At 37.6% G+C, this 21,389-nt stretch overlaps 1 protein-coding gene across 4 annotated transcripts in view; it reads left to right on the top strand.

Moving 5' to 3' along the window:
* Positions 1–20,964, top strand: part of UEVLD (UEV and lactate/malate dehyrogenase domains) — a 52,778-nt gene extending 31,814 nt beyond the window's left edge. For 2 of the 4 annotated variants that reach the window (XM_047070320.1, XM_047070322.1), the window contains 5 exons: positions 6,860–7,030; positions 8,500–8,673; positions 15,078–15,141; positions 17,369–17,492; positions 20,228–20,964. In XM_047070320.1, the coding sequence (XP_046926276.1) occupies positions 6,860–7,030; positions 8,500–8,673; positions 15,078–15,141; positions 17,369–17,492; positions 20,228–20,395 (701 nt within the window). In that variant the 3' untranslated portion in view covers positions 20,396–20,964. Of the gene's footprint in view, positions 1–6,859; positions 7,031–8,499; positions 8,674–15,077; positions 15,142–17,368; positions 17,493–20,227 lie in introns of those variants that run through there. The other 2 variants (XM_047070321.1, XM_047070323.1) reach the window with 2 other exon arrangements.
* The last annotated feature ends 425 nt before the right edge of the window (positions 20,965–21,389 follow it).

Raw genomic sequence — 21,389 nt, 5'->3', positions numbered from 1 at the left:
AGAATCTGAAACAGGCTCGAGGCTCTGAGCTGTCAGCCCAGAGCCCGATGTGAGGCTCGAACCCACGAACCGTGAGATCATGACCTGAGTCAAAGTCGGACGCTTAACTGACTGAGCCACCCAGGTGCCCCATTCTTACTTTATTTTATAGATGACTCAGAGAGATTGTGGCTTAGGACATGCAGTTAGTAAGAGGCTAAATTTAGGATTTCAATTGTAAGTTTGTTACCAGTTTCACATGATTCACTCCAGAAATAGTCTGTGTATATACAAGCATAAATGTTTGTGTGTATGGATATATGCATGCTTATGCATGGAGAAAAAAGTGTTCAGTAGTTGTAAGTTTAAAAATAATGTGTTGTTGGGGCACCTGGGTGGCTCAGTTGGTTAAACATCTGACTCTTGATTTTAGCTGAGGTCATGATTTCACAGTTTGGTTTGTAGGATGGGATCAAGCCCCATGTTGGGCTCTGTGCTGACTGCATGGGGCCTGTTTGGGATTCTCTCTCTCTCTCTCTCTCTCTCTCTCTCTGCCCCTCCCCCACTCATGCATGTGTGCATACTCTCTCAAAATAAAAAAACATTTAAAAATAAATAAAAAATAAAGTGTTGTTGACATATGCAGTAAAGCAAAATATGCTCAATAGCCAGTGGTTCATAAAACATGGCTTGTGGGCTAATCTCTTATATCAGAACCACCTTAAAATTACAGATGCCTGGCGTCCACCCTAGGCTGTGGATCCCGAATTTCTAGGAGTGGAGCCTGGGAATCTACATTTTAGATAAGTAGCTCAGGTAATTCTTATACTCATTAAAGTATTCTAAAAATTATAAGTAGTGACATTATTGCAGATTGTGGAATCAGCACAGGGGACTACGACCAGCATTTGATAAAAATGAACTAGAACAACAGAAATATCAGAGTAGTATTGAGAGTATTTTCTGTAATGTTTTTGCTTTGTATATATACATATGCATATATTATGTCTTGGGTTGCAATAGAAAACGTATTTCATAGCATGTCCATCTCATGGCATGGGTCACAATCAAATTTTTGAAATTCACTGTATTGAAGTAAAGAATCTTGACTGAAGCCCTTTTTTTTTGCCTCCTTTCCCCCTTTACACTTACCTCAGATAAATACTTCTTCATTAGCCTCAACATGCCCTTCATACTTAACCTTGAGTCACCTTTTCTCTGGGAAACCTTCCAGAGTAATCCTAATGCCAAATCACTTATTACTCTTCATGATTTTAGTATTGATATTGAAATTTATGTTGTGTCATTTTTTTCTCTTCCTGAGACATTTTATCAATAGATATACCTTTTATTTTTAAGAAAATCCTCCCTAAAGATAGAGATATGGCATAACATACTTAGTTCATGGCTTTAGTTTGCCACATATAGTAAATCTTAGAAAGTTTCAGTGTTGTTTCTATAGCTCCAAACCCAGACCACTGTGGCGGTAATTGTTAAAGGCACTCACTTGAACTGGGCAGTGATTTCCTACCTTATTTTTTAATAGGAGTATTCTTGTATAACATTAAGAAAAAAAAGTCTACCTCTATTCATCAGACAAAAATATCCCTTCCAGTCATTGACTGAAATAATGCCCAAAGCTACTGAGAAGTCATTCTTTGGTAGTTCCCTCCCCTGCCAACATAGGACGATTTTTAGTAGCTATCAACTTAACACAATTTCTAAATTAAGGGTCATCATCATTTCTAAAATTTTGTGTCCTAGAGAAAAATAATTTGAAAGGAACGTATTTTTATGTAATTTTTATTACAGTTAGAATGGCTTAGCAATATACCAGAGAAATGAAAATATTTGTACTGTCTCCAGTATATTCAGACTGATAATACTAAGCTAGAATACTTCAGTGAGGTCTCCACAGCATTTGGACATTGTTATTTGATTGATTTTCCATGGTTTTGAATAAAATAATTCAGCGGTGATTTAAAATCAATGTGTATTTCATTCATCAACATCATCCTCATAATCTGAGAACAGTGGTATATCGGAGCATGAAATATTTGCTGGGTCTTTTGACATGCTTGATAATGGATTGATATCCCCTACTATAACTAAACAAGCACTGGTCTAGGGCCTGTTGTTTGGGAACCAGTGGCTTGGCAGGAAGGATGTAGTTTTTCTGGGCTACCTATGCAGCTGGGATAGAGGTAAGAGGTTTCTGTCCTGGAGGTCCAGATGCACCCCTGACCCAGGAGGAAACATCACTACGCTAATTAAGTAAGTGGTAAAGTTAGGATTTGGAGCAGGCAATCTCACTCTGAAGCCCTCCATTCTAACCCTTGAGCCCTACTGTATTATATCTAGGGCAAGGACAATATGTCATTAACCTTGTGTTCTTAGGGCCTGGTATAATTATGCTTGGCATGACAGGAACCTTAGCAGAGGTATATGAACTAATTGTTATTGAATAAACTTTTATTATGATCCTTAACCTTGTAAATGGTATCATATCTTCACATAATTATGCTTAAGGTTCTTAACTTTCTTTACAACTGTACAATCTTTTTTCCCCATATTAAGTCAGCAACTTCTTTTAAACTTAATTTTATTTTTTATTTAAGTATAATTAACATACAGTGTTACGTTAGTTTCACGTGTACAATATAGTGGTTCAACAATTCTATACATTTTTTAGTGTTCCTCAAGATAAGCTTACTCTTAACCGCCTTCACCTACTCTTACATCAAGATAAGCTTACTCTTAACCTACTTCACCGATTCCATCCACCAATCTCTGCTCTGGTAACCCTCTGTTTGATTTTTTTGTTTCTTTTCTTTGTTCATTTGCTTTGTTTCTTAAATTCTACATTTGTCTTTCTCTGACGTATTTCACTTAGTATTATACCCTGTAAGTCCATCCATGTTATAAATGGCACGATTTCATCCTTTTATATGGCTGAGTGATATTCCATTGTGTGTGTGTTGTGTATATGTATGTGTGTGTGTATAGATATGTGTGTGTGTATATATGTATATGTATATATGTATATGTATATATGTGTGTATATATATGCATATATGTATATGTACATATGTATATGTATAGACATACACACACACATATATGTACAATCTTTATCCATTCATCTACTGATGGACACTTGAGTTGCTTCATGTCTTGACTACTGTAAATAATGCTGCAATAAATATAGATCCTTTTGAATTAGTGTTTTCTTTTTCTTTGGGTAAATACCTAGTGGTGGAATTACTAGATCATATGGTAAGTTTATTTTTAACTTTTTTGAGGAAGCTCCATACTAATTTTCCACAGTGACTGCACCAGTTCACATTCCCACCAACACTGAATGAGGGTTCCTTTTTTCTCCATGTCCTCGCAATGCTTGTTATTTCTCATCTTTTTTATTTTAACCGTTCTGACAAGTGTAAAGTAATATCTCTTTGTGGTTTTAATTTGCGTTTCCCTGCTGATTAGCAATGTTGAGCATCTCTTCATGTGTCTTGTTGGCCATCTGTATGTCTTCTTTGGAAAAATGTCTATTCTTGTCCTCTCCCTATTAATTGGATTGATGTTTTTTTTGGTGTTGAGTTGCATAAATTCTTAATGTTTATTTATTTTTGAGGGAGAGAGAGAGAGTGAGCAGGGGAGGGGCAGAGAGAAGAGGGAGACACAGAATCTGAGGCTGTCAACACAAAACCCTATGTGGGGCTTGAACTCATGAACCGTGAGATCATGACCAGAGCCAAAGTTGAACGCTTAACTGACTGAGCCACCCAGGTGCCCCAAGTTGCATAAATTCTTTATATATTTTGGATATTAATGCTTTATCAGTTACATCATTTACAAATATCTTCTCCCATTCAGTAGGTTGCCTTTTTGTTTTGTTGGTCATTTTCTTCACTGTGCAGAAACTTTTTATTTCGGTGTAGACCCAATAGCTTAATTTTGCTTTTGTTTCTCTTACTAGAGGAGATCTATCTAGAAAAATATATCTGTGGCTGATGTCAAAGAAATTACTGCTTATGTTTTCTTTTAGGAATTTTATGGTTTGGGGCGCCTGGGTGGCGCAGTCGGTTAAGCGTCCGACTTCAGCCAGGTCACGATCTCGCGGTCCGTGAGTTCGAGCCCCGCGTCAGGCTCTGGGCTGATGGCTCAGAGCCTGGAGCCTGTTTCCGATTCTGTGTCTCCCTCTCTCTCTGCCCCTCCCCCGTTCATGCTCTGTCTCTCTCTGTCCCAAAAATAAATTAAAAAAAAAACGTTGAAAAAAAAATTAAAAAAAAAAAAAAAGAGGAATTTTATGGTTTTATGTCTCACATTTAGGTCTTTAGTCCATTTAAAAAGGTTTTTTTAAGTTTATTTTGAGAGAGAGATAGCACAAGTGGGGGAGGGGCAGAGAGAGAGGGAGAGAAAGAATCTCAAGCAGGCTCCGTGCTGCCGTGCAGAGCCTGACACGGGGCTTGAACTCACAAAACTGATTTCATGACCTGGGCTGAAACCAAGAGTCAGACACTTAACCAACTGAGCCACCCAGGCACCCCTGGTCTTTAATGCATTTTAAGTTTGTTTTTGTGTATGGAATAATAAAAGGGTCCAGGGGTGCCCTGGGGGCTTGTAGCTGTTGCTAAGTATCTAGATCTTGGAGATGGAAAGATAAGTAAGACACAAACAGTCCCTGCTCTCACAGAGCTCATAACATGTTTAATGTAGTAGACAGTTAAACAGATATCTACCTAGCATGTGGTGAGTGAAGTGAGAAACATTCCAGCTAGAAAGAATTTGAGGGGCGCTTGGGTGCCTCAGTCGGTTAAGCATCCGATTCTTGGTTTTGGCTCAGGTCATGATCTCATGGTTTGTGAGTTTGAGCCCTGTGTCAGGCTCTGGACTGACAGCACGGAATCTACTTGGGATTCTCTGTCCCCCTCTCTCTCTGCCCTTCCCTGGCTCATGTGCATGCTGTTTCTCAAAAATAAATAAATAAACATAAAAAAAGAAAGAAAGAATTTGAGTAAAGTTCTTATCGGGAAAGTGAGAGAAACATAGTGGGGAAGAATAGGGACCAATTCTACTTAAGCCAAAGATTTACCTAGGAGAGTACAAGAAATACTAGCTTCTAGGCTCAAAGGAAGAGAATAAAAGGCCTGGGAGCTTAGGAAACCTGATGGAGTAGGAAGCCTTTCTTGTACTTTTGAAATCCTTTTAGACAGCCACTGCTTTATTTATTCATGAGGCAACCTTGAGGGCAAGGATATATGTATCATTCAAAGTAGAGAAAGCTAAAGGGGGAAAGAAAATAAAATGATCCTCGCAAAATAGGTTGGGACCAAATTGTAAGATCATAAATTGAACTGTTCACTGGTAATTTGATAATATGGACAAGTCACCTAATCTCTGTAAACATCAGTTTCCTCATCTTTATGAGGGTTTTGGGCTCAGTTTCTAAACATAGCATGGTGCTTAACAGTACTCTACAGCCAGGCTGCCTGGGCTTGAATTCTGGGTCTGATACTTGCTAGCTCTACAACTGAGTAAGTTACTCATCTGTGCCTCATATTCCTTGTCTGCAAAATGGGGGCTATGACCCCATAGTGTGTTGTAGATTAGATTAAATGAGTAAATACATAGAAAGCTCTTAGAATAGTACCTGGCATATAGAAGTGGTCTGGAAGTGTTAACTATATACCTTCCAACTCTTGAGGTTTTGACTCATCACCAGGTATCTACTCTAAACACTAGAACAAGAATTCCAACAGGAATTCCAACAGGAATTATTTAAGAGTACTCATGAAGAACCATAATTAAAATCCAGGACTCAGCTTTTGGATCTCCTATCCCCACAACAGCATCAGAATAGGAACTAAACTTGGAAAGTACATTTCCCAGAGGATATATTGCACAAGTGTTTCCTTCTGAAACTGGTTTAGAGAGATGGCCCTAGGGACTTAATTAAGAATATAAACACTGGAATCTACTCCTTGTCTCCCTGGGGTGCTAATATTAATTTACAAATGTTGACTAATGCCACTACTGTGTTATTTTTCTGTTGTCTCTGATGCTGATAAAGTCTGGCTGCTGTTTTGACATGTACTTAACTATAGAGCACATTGTGTAATAGAGAGTGATGTAGTTGTAAAATTGCATGTTGTGTGCTTCAGGATCAGAGGAGCGAACTCTAGAGAACAGCTTTTCTTAAGTCGTAACAGTTGCTTACCTAGTCCCATTGAAAGAGGAACCTAAAACCAAGGATACTGGCTTCAGTATAAGGAAAAGTCTGTAAAAAATGAGCTAAGACATTTTACCTTGATTTAAAGATTTTCTGACCATTTTTTTCCTCTTTCGAGTAGAATCCTTCATAAGTAAAACAGATACAAGCAGAACTACTCTGCTTAGAGAGGTCAAAGTAAACAGCATGGAGCTGTGCCTACCAGCCTTCTTTCCACTTATTCCCACTCCTTCCACATGGCCTGTGAGTCACTGTCAAGGAACTCTAGGACTCCTAAACTCACAATTTAAAACTCAGTGACCTAATTGATTATAGGTTCATTTTGCCTATAGCACATTACTTATTTTTTGTAGGAAAGTTGTGCATTACAGAAAAAACTTAAGCCCTTGTTTTTAGCTTCTGAGTCCTGTACTTTATATTCTTTATCCCCCTTTGTTCTCTTTCTCCCTTTGGGATACACTCTTGCTCTGAATCACCTTTCTGGAAGCAAACCTCAGCACTCTGTATATTTCTATGGATATGGATTGATCTGGAGGCAAATATACCTAAAGGCTCTCCACTTGTAGAAAAGAATCAGAAAAACAAGAACAAGAACTTGACGAAAACCTAGATCTTGAGCTCAGACTGTTTCTTTTTATTCATTAGATTTGTCTGCCTCTGCTCATTCCAAGGTGGTGATCTTCACAGTCAACTCTTTGGGTAGTTCTCAGTCCTACCTTGATGTGGTACAAAGCAATGTGGATATGTTCAGAGCCCTTGTCCCAGCTCTGGGACACTATAGTCAACATGGTATCCTGCTTGTTGCATCTCAACCAGGTAAATAGTTTTATTTTTAATTAGTCTGATGGTCCAGTGTATCAATATAATTGCCAGTACTGATAAAAGTCATAAAACTAGATTATAAAAGGGCAGCTAGACTATTCAAATTGCTCTTATACCGAACAATACGGTACGTCCGTATCCGGTCAACCAGCTACTTCTTATGACTGGCATTAACTAGAAGCTTTTACCTGAACGATTTTTTGTGACAGATCACCATCATTCTGTTCCAGGTTGTTGGCCATGGCTCCTTCAGTGAGAAAATGGTTAAACACCAAAGAGAAAAATGCAGTGGCTTATATGAAAGATATTTTGTTAATTCTAAAGTGTTGTAAAATGCTAGTGGGCGTGCCACTGTGTTTCTAACTTTTTGTATATTACAAAGTGTTTTGGGAACTGGTTTACTAAGAAAAAGAAATATTATCAAAGAATTGGGTGGTATCGAACTCAAATTGGTGAACAGAGTTTCTTAATATTCCCAGTATAAGGGTATGGTGTACATTTTGATTGTTTTTCTGTAGTAATTGTTTGAGGGACACTAGTCTCTTTAATTCCTGACATCCCTTTGGCATGGCAGAAAAAAGTAGTTGTGTTTTTGCTTGTTCATAATGTTGCACTGCATAGTGGGAGTATATGATCATTATTTTAATTTAAAAATAGAAATTCACCTTAAGATAGATATAAAAGAGCAGCGCCTAGGTGGCTCAGGGGGTTGAACATCTGACTCTTGGTTTTGGCTCGGGTCATGATCTTGTGATTTGTGAGTTTAAGTCTCGCATTGGGCTCCATGCTGGCGGCATGAGGCCTGCTTGGGATTCTCTCTCCCTCTCCTCTCTGCCCCTTCCCTGCTCACACTCTCTTTCTCTCTCAAAAATAAACAAACATTAAAAAAAATTTTTTTTTAAAGAAAGGAAAAAAAGATATAAAAGAGAACTTGATTGATGAAAAACAAACATTCTTTTCTGGCTTTCTATACCCAGTTTTCATCTTTCTTACTTAACTAGGAAAATATTTATTTTCCACTCTTAATTTATATTAAACAACAAAGTTATGTAAAATCATGTTGAAACCTGGTTAGTGTTTTTAATATACATTAAAAATGCCTCAAAGTGCATTTAGGACCTAAGAAAAATATGTAGAAGCTCTACTATGCTTATTAAAATAATAAATATTTTGGGGCACCTGGGTGGCTCAGTAGCATAAGCGTCCGACTTTAGCTCAGGTCATGATCTCGCAGTTCATGAGTTCAAGCCCTGTGTCGGGCTCTGTGCTAACAGCTCGGAGCCTGGAGCCTGCTTCTGATTCTGTGTTTCCCTCTCTCTGCCCCTCCCCTGCTCATGTTCTGTCTCTCTCTCAAAGAATAAATAAACATTAAAAAAGTTTTTAATAAATATTTTGTTTATGAGAACTAGACTAGAAGTGTATTTTAAATATCTTTACATTTTCACCTTGTGTGCAATATTTAGTGGAAATCATGACTTACGTGACGTGGAAACTGAGTGCATTTCCTACAAATCGAGTGATTGGAATTGGATGTAATCTGGATTCACAGAGATTACAGTACATTATTACAAATGTTTTGAAGGCACAAATGTCAGGAAAACAAGTATGGGTTATTGGTGAGCAGGGAGAAGACAAAGGTAAGAAATATATTTTAATTCGTTATATTGACAACCTAAGTCACCCGAGGCCATGATATTCAGATATATCTGAAGATTCCAGAATAGTTGCACTTACTTGGCTTTTGTTTTATAGGCCCTGTATTGTGAGTAGACTCTTCAAGTATGTCATTCTCATTTATTTACTTTTCTGTAAGTTTAAGATTAGTTTCATATTTTTTAGTTGAGTTTCAGAGTCCAGGATTAATTTGAAAGTTTCATTTTCTAGAGAGCCACGTTTAAAAAAACCCTAAAGCATATATAGAACTCTTTCCTTTATTCTCCCCACACTTCATTGTTGCTTATGTTTCCTAAGTTCAGACTTTCTTCCTAGGTACCACCCTCCCTGTCTGTTTTTCACCTTTTTAACCAGGGTTTTCACCCCTTTTTTATCTTTATGGCCTTTTTCACCAGCCACTTGTTCTCTTCCTACCACAAAAAGCATTCCATTCCTCAGACTGGAAAGCCCCTTTCCTATCCCAAAAGAATACTTTCCCTATTCAACTTGAGAATCTCTTCCTTTTACTCCTTTACCGTTTCCCTTAATCTATAAAGTGAGTTTGGTCAGGTGACAGAAGTGCTCTTTATCCTCATTTTGTTCATTTTTATTTATTTAAACAACTATATAAGTGCCTACTCTGTACTCACTACTGTATAGAATGTTAGTATGAAATAAAAGAGGCAGAGAGCATGATCTCTTTCTTCATCATACTTAAAAATTATCTTAGAACGGTAAGAAAAATATTTACATGATATTTTAGCTAACAGTGAAAGCATAGGAAAGTATTTCATTAAGTGCCAGAATGAGTATTATAGACTTACAGTGCTTAGCTTATGAGTGAGCATTTAACCTGAATTGAAATGACTGGAGAAAATTCTGTACAGGCCGTTATTGAACTGGACTTTGAAAGAATGATTAGGATTTGAATAGAGAGCAAAGAGTGGGAAAGATATTCCAGGAATGGGAAATCAGAAGCAGACAAAGGCACATAGTATGTTAAGTATGGCATGTGCGTGGGATAAAAAAAAAAAATCTAAACTAGATGTCGCAGAGAATTTCAACCAGATAAGCCTGGGTGAAATCACATTTTGGAGATCCTTGAATACCTGATTGAAGAGTTGGAAAGTGATTCTCAGGCAGAGGGAACGCATTAGAGGTATTTGAGCATGAGAGTGATATGTTGAAAAGGTAATTTGGGGGCAGTTAATCATTGCTTCATCATTTAAATGACATTACTATTGTTACTATTGCTTTATTTAGCATGTAGGTCCTATGGGGTAGAGCACAATGTGAAAAAGAACTTCTCTGCCTATGAGGAGGTGATCTTTTAACTGGAGATCTAGAAAAAGACCATGCACACTAAAAGTTAAATGAGAGTCAGTCCACAGTGCCACAAAGCAAATCACCTTCTCAAAACTATTTCCTTAGAATTTAAAGGTTCCTATGTGCTTTGATGTCATTAAAACAAAATATTAACAGTGGTTAAAACTGGCTTAAAGGTAACTTTTAAAAATTTGTATTTGTCAGTGTTTTCTAATTTTGTCACTATGGATATATAGTACTTGTATAATTTTTGAGAAAATTTTAGTAAAATACAAAAGTATTTAAATTTGTGTAAATTGGTACTGGCTACCTAGAAAATTCAATACTAGAAAGAGTCAGGTTGTAGAATAAACCTTTACAAAACCCAGCACTGTGATTGAGTAGAATGACTTTTCAAGTTCAAAATGCTCCCTGACACTAAACGCTAATCAATAGGATCCTGGAAAAGGATAGCAAGCAAAAACTTGGGGCAGATGACTTAGAGTAATGAATCTCCAGGGCTGCAAACAAACCTGAGACCCCATATTTTACTCAGTAGTACCATTTGAGTTCTGGGCCATGCTTATGTCTTGCTTCTCTGATTCTTGCAGATCTCCCAATTTAGTTTGCTATTTCCCCTCTTGTCTACCCTGTAAATATGATGCCAAGTTAATAATGATATTAGCCAAAATTGTACTATATGCTTTCATGTGTTAATTCAGTCTTGCTAAGTCATACTCCTCTTTTCAAAAACTTTCACTGGCTTCCTCTGACCAAACTATTAAATTCCTTTGCTTGGCATTCAGGATGTCCCCAAATCTAGCCCTAATCTTCTTTCCCAATTATAATTAAGGATGTAGTAATATTATTTGAGAGCTGGAAGGGACCTAACGGATCACTGATTACATTTTGTTTTAGGGACCCAGCAATGGATACAGGGATGGTAAGAGTGACTTGCCCAAGAGCCTATAGTTTTAGGGTCAAAGAAGGACTAAAACCCAGGTGTTGTGCCTCCCAGCCCCACCCCACAGCTTTGCTTCAGCCCCAGGGAACTTTGCCCTCTTCCCCTCTCTCCACATACTCAAATCTCATCCTTTGAGGTCTAGGTCAAGCCCTCCTTACTCACACTGTGAAGCCTTTCCTTAGACCTTGTTTTACATTGTGAACCCTTTCCTGATCACATCACTCCACAGTGATTTCTTCACCCCTTTGTGCTAAATCTGTTGCTAGCTATATGGTAATTAACCATATAACCAATAAACGTGATGTTTATTCTTTTGTTAAACTGCTGTTTATTCTGATCCAATTTGAGCATTTTGTGTGCATATGTTCTTATTGAAAGTGTAAATTATTAAGCTGTTCTTTTAGTTGAAAAAGTCATACAGTCACATTACAAAAATTAAATAGTACAAAAAGATCTATGCAGTAAAAAATAAGTCTCCCTTTGATGCCAGATACTCAGGCTCTCTCCCTAGATTCAGTCACAGTTACCAGTCTCTTATGTAGCCTTCCAGAAATGTTCTGTGCATAGATAAGCACATGTCTGAAATAGACATACATCATCCTGCACCTTGCCCTTTTATTTATTGACATGACGTGGGAATGGTTGCATAATGACATATATAGATCTCACTCATTCTTTTAAACTACTGGATATGTCAAAATTTATTTAGCCAGTTTCCCTAATAAGTTACAATTTTTTAATGAGTAAAAATATTTCACAATATGGTTATATCAATATTTCAAATTGTAAAGAGAAAATAAAGGATAGTGCAACTTGATAAATAAGCCGAAGGCACAGTGCTGTCTGCTGTTGGAGCTATACAGATGTGTAAGAACCTGACTATATCTTTAGGAAGCTTAGATCTAACACAGAAAATGACTATAATGAAAGGCAGCATTAACTTGCTATGAGAGAAATCCAAGGGAAATAAGATAAAAATACAAGGAAGGGATATGGTAATTCTGTGTTGAACCTCAAATGGGAACAAGAGGTAGAGGGATGCAGGTACACATGCATTAGGATCACTAAAATATAATATTTTGTACTATTTGGCATGTATAAAAAAATACATATGTGTGTTAAAGCATAATAGTAGAATATTCATGAATCTGTGCTCAATTAAGAACATTACCAATATGATTGAAGCTACCAGTGTTCTCCCCAACCCATCTCCCTGTGTCCCGTCTAGACACCACCATCAAATCACTTTTTATCCTGTCTTGTATTTTGTTTCAGAGATAGATATATCCATAATAGGTATACTTACCTTGGCATTGAAGCCAGAAATGGATAGAGGCTCCCTCTGCTGGTGTCATGTATAGACATCAACTGGTTATATTTTTGCATAAGTGGCATCACCACAATAATAGCAATTATAATTTATTGAAAGCCTACTATCTGTATTAAATATGTTGTGTATCTCATTAAAATTTACAAACACTCTGTAAAGGAGATGGGGGTTTTCCAAATTTATGGATGAGCAAGCTTAAGACAATGAAGTTAAGTTATTCGCCCAAGATTACATATCTAGTAAGATTTGCACCCTGGTCTGACTTCAGAGCTGTGCTTTTTCTTTGCTGTGACTTAATTAGATAATTTATCTAAAGCATTTAGTACAGTATCTGGCATAGTGTAAACACTCAGTAAATGGTAGTTTCTGTTACAGCAATCGACAAGACAGTGATGAATAGAAAATTGGCAAAAGGACACGTAAAACTACTCTTTGAAGTAAAGCAGCATTAGGATTTGGAAACAGTTGTAAGATGACAGGTGTGCAAATAAAATGAATTCTCTTTAAGTATTTCAGAGGTAAATGGCAGCTATAGCCTGGGGGAAGAATCCCATGACATACAAAACTCTTTAGGATCAGTTTCTTGCTTCCCTTGCCAGTTTCATCTTCCACCATTCTGCCAGGCCTTCTATGCTAGTCAGGTGGTCAGCCTACAGTTTCCTAAATGATTTGTACACTCTCATGCCTCCTTGCTTTTGCACCTGATTCTTCCTTCCATTCTAACCTGAACTTGGCTAACTCCTACTTACCCTTTCAGTCTGGGCTTGAGTGCCACATCTCCCAGGAAGGCTTCCCTAATTCTCCAGGTTAAGTAAGTTCATGCCTCTGTTATAACCATTATCACATTATGTTATAACTGCATATTTACCTGTCTGTTTATTCCAGCAGACTATAAAAGCTCCTTGACCTTGGCATGGACTCAATAAAAGTGTTTTGAAAGGAATGAATGATGTTGATACTATCTTGTGACCAAAGATCATTCATATTATGCACCCCCCCAAATTAGATAGTCAGCAGAAATATGCTTTGGAGCTATTTTCAGCTATGATATTAACATCATATGTAAACTGTAAATAACTCCTTCAAATGATGATTAATCTGAGGGTTGGACCTCAGAACAGACTGTTAGGTCATCTGCTTTGGTCATCTGTCTTACACAAGGGAAAGAGTCATCCCATGGTCACTGTTCATTAAAATTTGGGGGCCAGAGGATTGCTGTTCTTAAGGAATGGAGCCAGAAAGATCAGGATTGATTAGTTACAATATTTGAAAGGGCTCCCTAAAATAGGCTGAACATATATTTAGGAAGTTTGAAGGACTGGACAGTAAATGAGCAAAAAAAAAGTCCATCTGAACTTAATTGAAAATTCTAATAACTGTGTCATAAGCAAAGTTGAACATAGTGAAGCTCTCCCCTTCTCTCCATTCTTTCCTTACGGCTCTTATAAGTCAGGGCTTAGAGAGGAAAGAATGTGATACTCACTCTCTCTCTCTCTCTCTCTTTCCCTCTCTCATAATTAAATTTCAGATTTTTTGTGTCCTTTCTGAGTCTTCTCTTATTCCTCCCTTGCCCCTTTTTTTCATCTCATGCTGAATGTTGAAGTACACCATTTACAGATATTTCCCCAATTTTCTACCTATTGTGAATATACCAATAATGCACAACAATTTTTTAGAAAAAAATTCACATATAACCATTCTGTCCAAGTAAAACATTTTTTTAAAATCCCTTAATCTGTCCACATATATTTGTATTTTTCATATAACAAATTTTGGTTTTGCTTTTTTTTTAACATAAAAACTTTTAAACTTTTCCGTAGTTTTCGATTTATTTTTTTTTTATTTTTTTTCGTCGTTTTCCATTTAACTGTTGCAAGTATGCTTTCTTCTTTGTTAATATAATAATGGATTGTGCGTGAAGTCGGTTCTGCATCATCTCCTGTGTATTCTTTACTGTGGTAAAAATGTGTGAGAGGAAACAAAAGAACACATGGTCCCTACCCCCTGCAAGCTTATAATGAGCTTGAAGAAGAGTCGATTACATAGGGTGTCCTTTGTTGCTGACCTGTCGCTAAATGGCCTAATTTTGAATGCAGTTTAGAAGACTTGTATCTTAAACATAGTCTTATATATTCAAATGTATTTTTGTTTTGCCTACCCAAGTACGGATTTGTATCAAATAATTGTCTTCACGCACATGAGAAATAGATGACCATTAGAAGGGGTTTCAAAATGCTTCTGGCAATTTCTATTTAATATTAAAATGTGGTGTAAATAGTTCATGTGCACAGTTTTGAATCTTTGAATCGTTTTTGTAAATGCTATAGTGGGATGAAATGGTAGCTGAAAAGGTCCTCTTAGCAAATAGGACCCTGCTTCTCTAACAGCTGTGGAAGCCTAGCCAAAATAGGTGACTGAATTATTCCTCACCTGGTGAACGAAATGAATCTCCGTGTTATTTCCAAGTGGAGCAAATGCCAAGTGCTTTCAGTGCAGCCTGCTGAGAAAAGAAAGCTTTCTGCTTGGACAGTACACTGCCCTTGTAGAACCAGGGTTGATGAGAGAGCACAGGTGAGGAGGCCGCAGACAGGCTCAGGGGATCACGTCTTTTGGAGGATTGCAGGCCCCAAGCACTTGGCACAGTAAGCCCAGTGGAAAACTATTGCTAGAAAGGGGGAAAGCGTTTCAAGTTGAATACAGATACCCTTGACTGCAAATGATCATTTATGACATCTTAGTCCTAAGGGAGTTGTTGGCAAAGTATAATTAATTTTTCCTTTAATTTTTAGTGCCCACATGGGGTGGCCAAGAAGAAGTGATGAGTCATAACTCTCAAGTGCAGTTGTCCAACAGGTAACACTGAGCATCAATCTGCATTTACCCAACCGAAAATCACACACTTCGTAGCTCCCATGATAACAACTGTGTACACAGCATTGCTTTACCAGTCTTCCTCAAACAAAACTAGCTAGTATGGACAACTCTAAAGTACAAAGGAGCAATGCTTTCCCCTCTTTGATTTCTTATCTGAAAGTAGATCTAAGAGTGCTTTGCAAACTTTATTTCGGATATTCAGTGGACACATACAGGGTGGAAGAGGTTTCCTATTTGTAGTCAGTGATTTCCTACTTTGATATGTCAACATCTAAGGATATTAAGAATTTTCTTAATATAGGGATGCCTGGGTGGCTCAGTTGGTTAAGCAGCTGACTTTGGCTCAGGTCATGATCTCGTGAGTCGTGGGTTTTAGCCCCGTGTCAGCTGGGAGCCCAGACGGAGGCTGCTTTGGATTCTGTGTCTTCCTCTCTCTCCTCTCTCTCCCTCTCTCTCTCTCTCTCTCTCTCTCACTCTCTCTCTTTCTCTCTCTGTTTCTCTCACTCTCAAAAATAAACATTAAAAAAAGAATTTTCTTAATGTAGAATTTGTCCATACCACTTAAAATTAACATGTGTTAATTGGGAACTAGTCTAATATGAGTGGATAAGCCATATTATAGGTTCAGGCAAAAACAAAAGTGTAATGCATAGATCCTTGTATTTTTGCCTTAGATCAGACACCTTCCAAGGTCCGTGCCTTACAGGTTGTACTCCACACACCACGTATTGTATTTTTTAAGTAGGCTCCACACCCAGCGTGGAGCCCAATGCGGGGCTCAAACTCACGACCCTGAGATCAAGACCTGATCTGAGATCGAATCAGATGCTTAACCAAGTGAGCCACCAGGTGCCCCATGCACCATGTATTTTTATGCCATCTGTTTTCCCATCATCACATAATCACATACATTTCTGCAGTTTGAATGGTGTAGACTTTTAGCTTTAAAAAGTTTTTTTTAATGTCTATATTTGAGAGAGAGTGAGCGGGTGCATGGGAGAGGCAGAGAGAGAGAGGGAGACAGAGGCTCTGAAGTGGGCTCCTGAGAGCCCGATGCAGGGCTCAAAGCCATGAACCATGAAACCGGGACCTGAGCTGAAGTTGGATGCTCAACCTACTGAGCCAGCCAGCCGCCCCAAGACTTTTAGGTTTCTAAACCTTCAGCTTAAGGTTTTTAGACTGTCACAACTGGAAAGAGTATTCTCCTACTGAGAAGAGTAGTGTACTGTATAATCCATTCTAATCTGATTCTCTACCTAATCCTGCATATGTAAGGAAGAAATTGTAAAAGGAAGAAATTCAAACATGTTTATTTAACGTAAATCATTTTTTATTTTTTACATAGAGAATGTTTGCTATTATAAAACTTCAAATACTGCAGATATCTATAAAGTAGAAAGCGAAAAGCTGGGAGTATCCCATTCTTCAGAGACAACTGTTGTTAACAGTTTAGTGTCCAGGTGTCCAAACATTTTTCCAGTGCTTATGCAAACTATCATTATTATTTTTATTACTTGCATAATGATAAGTTTATGCTATTCATATTATCTTGCAACTTGCTTCATTTCCTTAATAATAAATCTTGGAAATGTTTCCATATTGGTCATATAAATCTACTTTATTCCTCTTCAGGGCTATACAGTACTACATTTGGATAGTGATTTATTTAACGAGTGCTCTTTTGATGAGTTGTTTCCAGAATTTTTTTCTGTCTCATCCAAGACAAACATGCATATATTTGCATACTTGAGCATGTTGCAGTGGAATAAAATCCCTGAAGGGGAATTTCTAGATCAGTTGTTACTAAATCTTCCTCCTAAAAGACTGTATCACTCAACTGCAGTTAAGAGAATGCCTGTTTCTCTGAAGCTTCTCCAAAAGTAGGTATCAATCTTCTTAAATTTGCCAATTTTGATAGGCAATAGTGGTGTATTGTTCTAACTCGTATGTAGTTGAATATTGGTAGAGGTGAGCTTCTTTCTATGTTATTAGGCCATTTGTATTTTCTCTCTGTGAACTACCTTCCTGACATTTTAAGAAAAATTTAGTCATTAGATTATCTGTAGGCTTTCCTAACAATTGCTGTAGAAGTCTTATTTCTGAATAAAAATACATCTAATTAAGACCTTAAACAATGTAAAACTGTGCATATTTGTGCATTTTCTGAGATTTACTTATTTTTTATTTTTATTTTTTGACAACCTAGAGCCATGGAGGTGTTACGGGTAAAAGGTCAAAGATCCTGGTCTGTTGGACTATCAGTGGCTGACCTGGTTGACAGTATTGTAAATGATAAAAAGAAAGTACATTCTGTATCAATTTTAGCAAAGGTAATTGCTGTTTTTATACTCTACATATGTTAGACTTTTATATTATTAATATAAATTCAGAAAAAGTGCTGCTCAGACTGTATCCCAGGTGTCTTCAATGTCATTAGCTTTTAGGGTAACACACTGGAAGAGACAGTTTGGTCTCAACTCTATCTGCTTGGTTATGGGAAGTCTGGATTTCTACCAGGTTGCCCCTCACCCCCATGTAATTTTGGAGAAGCCTCAAGAAACGTTTATATATTCCATAAAGCTCTTCTGGTTCTTCTGGTAAAGTCATTTATCACCTCAGCCAGCCATGTCACCCCAGACTGATGTGCTAACTAGTTTTAGCTGGTTGGCAGTCTGCTTCTCCAGTTCACTTTGTCCTTTACCACTTTATCCCAAGAATAAAGTCCCTAAAGCACAGCTAAGACAAGGCACAAATGCTTAACCAATTTTCTTGAAAACTTCAGAATATCAGGATGAAAATAAAACATGGAAAGGAAAACTTAAAACAGGTTACTGTATTTGACTGGGCCCCTCCCCAGGGAATCCACTCTGACCATCTTTTTTCTTGGCCCACAGCCTGCTACCCATATGGCAGGGGCCTAGCTTATCTCCACACAAAGTGGCTGTCTCTGACCAGCTTCCTCCTATTTCACACAAATTTTCTGAAACAACGAGTTTAGAAATTAAATAATGAAAGCTTCTGAAGGAAATTGAAGAAGATACAAAGAAATGGAAAACATTCCATGCTCATGGATTGGAAGAATAAATATTGTTAAAATGTCAATACTACCCAAAGCGATCTACACATTCAATGCAATCCCAATCAAAGTTGCACCAGCATTCTTTTCAAAGCTAGAACAAGTCATCCTAAAATTTGTATGGAACCACAAAAGACCCCGAATAGCCAAAGTAATATTGAAGAAGAAGACCAAAGTGGGAGGCATCACAATCTCAGACTTTAGCCTCTACTACAAAGCTGTAATCATCAAGACAGTATGGTATTGGCACAAAAGCAGACATATAGACCAATGGAACAGAATAGAGACTCCAGAATTGGACCCACAAATATATGGCCAACTAATCTTTGACAGAGCAGGAAAGACTATCCAATGGAAAAAAGACAGTCTCTAACAAATGGTGCTGGGAGAACTGGACAGCAACATGCAAAAGAATGAAACTAGACCACTTTCTTACACCATTCACAAAAATAAACTCAAAATGGATGAAGGACCTGAATGTGAGACAGGAAACCATCAAAACCCTAGAGGAGAAAGGAGGAAAAAACCTCTCTGACCTCAGCTGCAGCAATTTCTTACTTGACACACCTCCACAGGCAAGGGAATTAAAAGCAAAAATGAACTATTGGGACCTCATGAAGATAAAAAGCTTCTACACTGCAAAGGAAACAATCAACAAAACTAAAAGGCAACCGACAGAATGGGAAAAGATAATTGCAAATGACATATCAGATAAAGGGCTAGTATCCAAAATCTATAAAGAACTCATCAAACTCTACACCCCAAAAACAAATAATCCAGTGAAGAAATGGGCAGAAGACATGAATAGCCACTTTTCCAAAGAAGACATCCAGAAGGCCAACAGGCACATGAAAAGATGCTCAACGTCACTCCTCATCAGGGCAATACAAGTCAAAACCACACTGAGATACCACCTCATGCCAGTCAGAGTGGCTAAAGTCAACAAATCAGGAGACTATAGATGCTGGAGAGGATGTGGAAAAACAGGAACCCCGTTGCACTGTTGGTGGGAATGCAAACTGGTGCAGCCACTCTGGAAAAGTGTGGACATTCCTCAATAAATTAAAAATAGACCTACCCTATGACCCAGCAATAGCACTGCTAGGAATTTACCCAAGGGATACAGGAGTACTGATGCATAGGGGCACTTGTACCCCAATGTTTATAGCAGCACTTTCAACAATAACCAAATTATGCAAACAGCCTAAATGTCCATCAACTGATGAATGGATAAAGAAGATGTGGTTTATATATGCAATGGAATACTACTTGGCAATGAGAAAGAATGAAATGTAGCCATTTGTCGCAACGTGGATGGAACTGGAGAGTGTTATGCTAAGTGAAATAAGGCAGAGAAAGACAGATACCCTATGTTTTCATTCATATGTGGATCCTGAGAAACTTAACAGAAGACCATGGGGGAGGGGAATGGGGAAAAAAAAGAGAGGGAAGGAGGCAAACCATAAGAGATTTTTTTAAATGTTTTTATTTATTTAATGTTTTTATTTATTTAATGAGAGAGATTGACAAGTGTGAGCAGGGGAGGGACAGAGAGGGGAAGACACAGAATCTGAAGCAGGCTCCAGGCTCTGAGCTGTCAGCACAGAGCCCGACGTGGGGCTTGAACCCACGAACCGTGAGATCATGACCTGAGCCGAAGTCGGATGCTCAACCGACTCAGCCACCCAGATGCCCCAACCATAAGAGACTCTTAAATACTGAGAACAAACTGAGGGTTGATGGGGAGTGGAGGAGAGGGGAAAGTGGATAATGGGCATTGAGTAGGGCACCTGTTGGGATGAGCACTGGGTGTTGTATGGAAACCAATTTGACAATAAATTACATTTAAAAAAAATTAAATAATGAAAAAAGTTTTTAGAAGTTCAACTTGTACTGGAACTAGAAAAGCAAAGGAGCTATCCGTATTTATATTAATTTTTTGCAGTGATTTAGCTCTATCATAATCCCTGGGTTTTTTTTTCATTTCAGGGATATTATGATATAAACAATGAAGTGTTTTTAAGTTTGCCTTGCATCCTTGGATCCAGTGGAGTATCTGAAGTCATCCAAAGCACAGTGAAGGAAGATACAGCAACTGAGAAACTCCAAAGCAGTGCATCATCAATCCATGGTCTCCAACAACAGTTAAAACTTTGATCCTAAAGTACAGAGTTACCTGAAAGGAAAGGTCATTTAATTTTGCCAACACATACAGGGTTGAGAACTTCTGTATCTTATTAGTTACCCTTACAAACTGCTTGGTTAAGGTAGACGGTTTCCAGTTAGCGCTGTAATTTGAATCCTTAGGGAGTTAGATAAGGCGGGGGAAGAAATCTAATTTTCTTTGTCATTCTTGAGATATCTAAACTGTTCTTTAAATCTATAGAAGATGTAGACATTCATCTACAATCTACAATATGCATCATTTAAATTTATGGATCCTCATCTAAAAGCACATTCAAAAAAAAAAACAAAAAACAAAAAAAAAAAAAACAAAAGCACATTCAGCACTTTGGGAATATTTTGAAAGTAATATACTTTTAAAAGAAAATTACTCTTTATTACAATAAACATGATAAGCTGAAGGTCCAGTATTGGTTTACAGAATCTGTGCTGGGTGTGCTTTCAAGAGATCCACAGCTTAAGGTATTGTTTCTTCTTTAAAATAAAATCGGTAGTAATAGGAAAGCATTTTGTTTTCCCTCTTTAAATTAATTAGCTACCCCTGGGTGTCTCAGTTGGTTAAGCCTCCAACTCTTGATTTCAGCTCAGGTCATGATCTCCCTGTTCATGAGATCAAGCCCCACATCAGGCTCTGTGTTGATGGTGCAGAGCCTACTTGGGATTCTCTCTCCCTGCCTCTCTCCCTCAAAGTAAATTTTAAAACCTTAAAAAAAATTAACTAGCTACTGAAAAGTAAAAAAAAGAATTTTATGTGCATTTTAAAATATTAAAAGGGAAGGTAAAATTTTTAATATTTGAAGAAAAAGTGTAATTTCCAGTGGGACTGTCCTTTTTGAAATTTTCTATAACCTCTTCTTGGGATATATAATAGATCTCTAACATCTCAAAAACCAACTATACTGCTAGTAGCATAGAGAAATGTGTATTTAAACAAATTTTTTTTTAAGTTTATTTACTTTTGAGAGAG

This window comes from Lynx rufus, unplaced genomic scaffold, assembly GCF_022079265.1.
Source record: "Lynx rufus isolate CCGP_SWC_20201006 ecotype Redwood Valley unplaced genomic scaffold, mLynRuf1.p SCAF_9, whole genome shotgun sequence".
Classification (NCBI taxonomy): domain Eukaryota; kingdom Metazoa; phylum Chordata; class Mammalia; order Carnivora; family Felidae; genus Lynx; species Lynx rufus.
The sequence above is the reverse complement of the archived record's forward strand: the minus strand, read 5'-3'. Positions and strand labels throughout refer to the sequence as shown.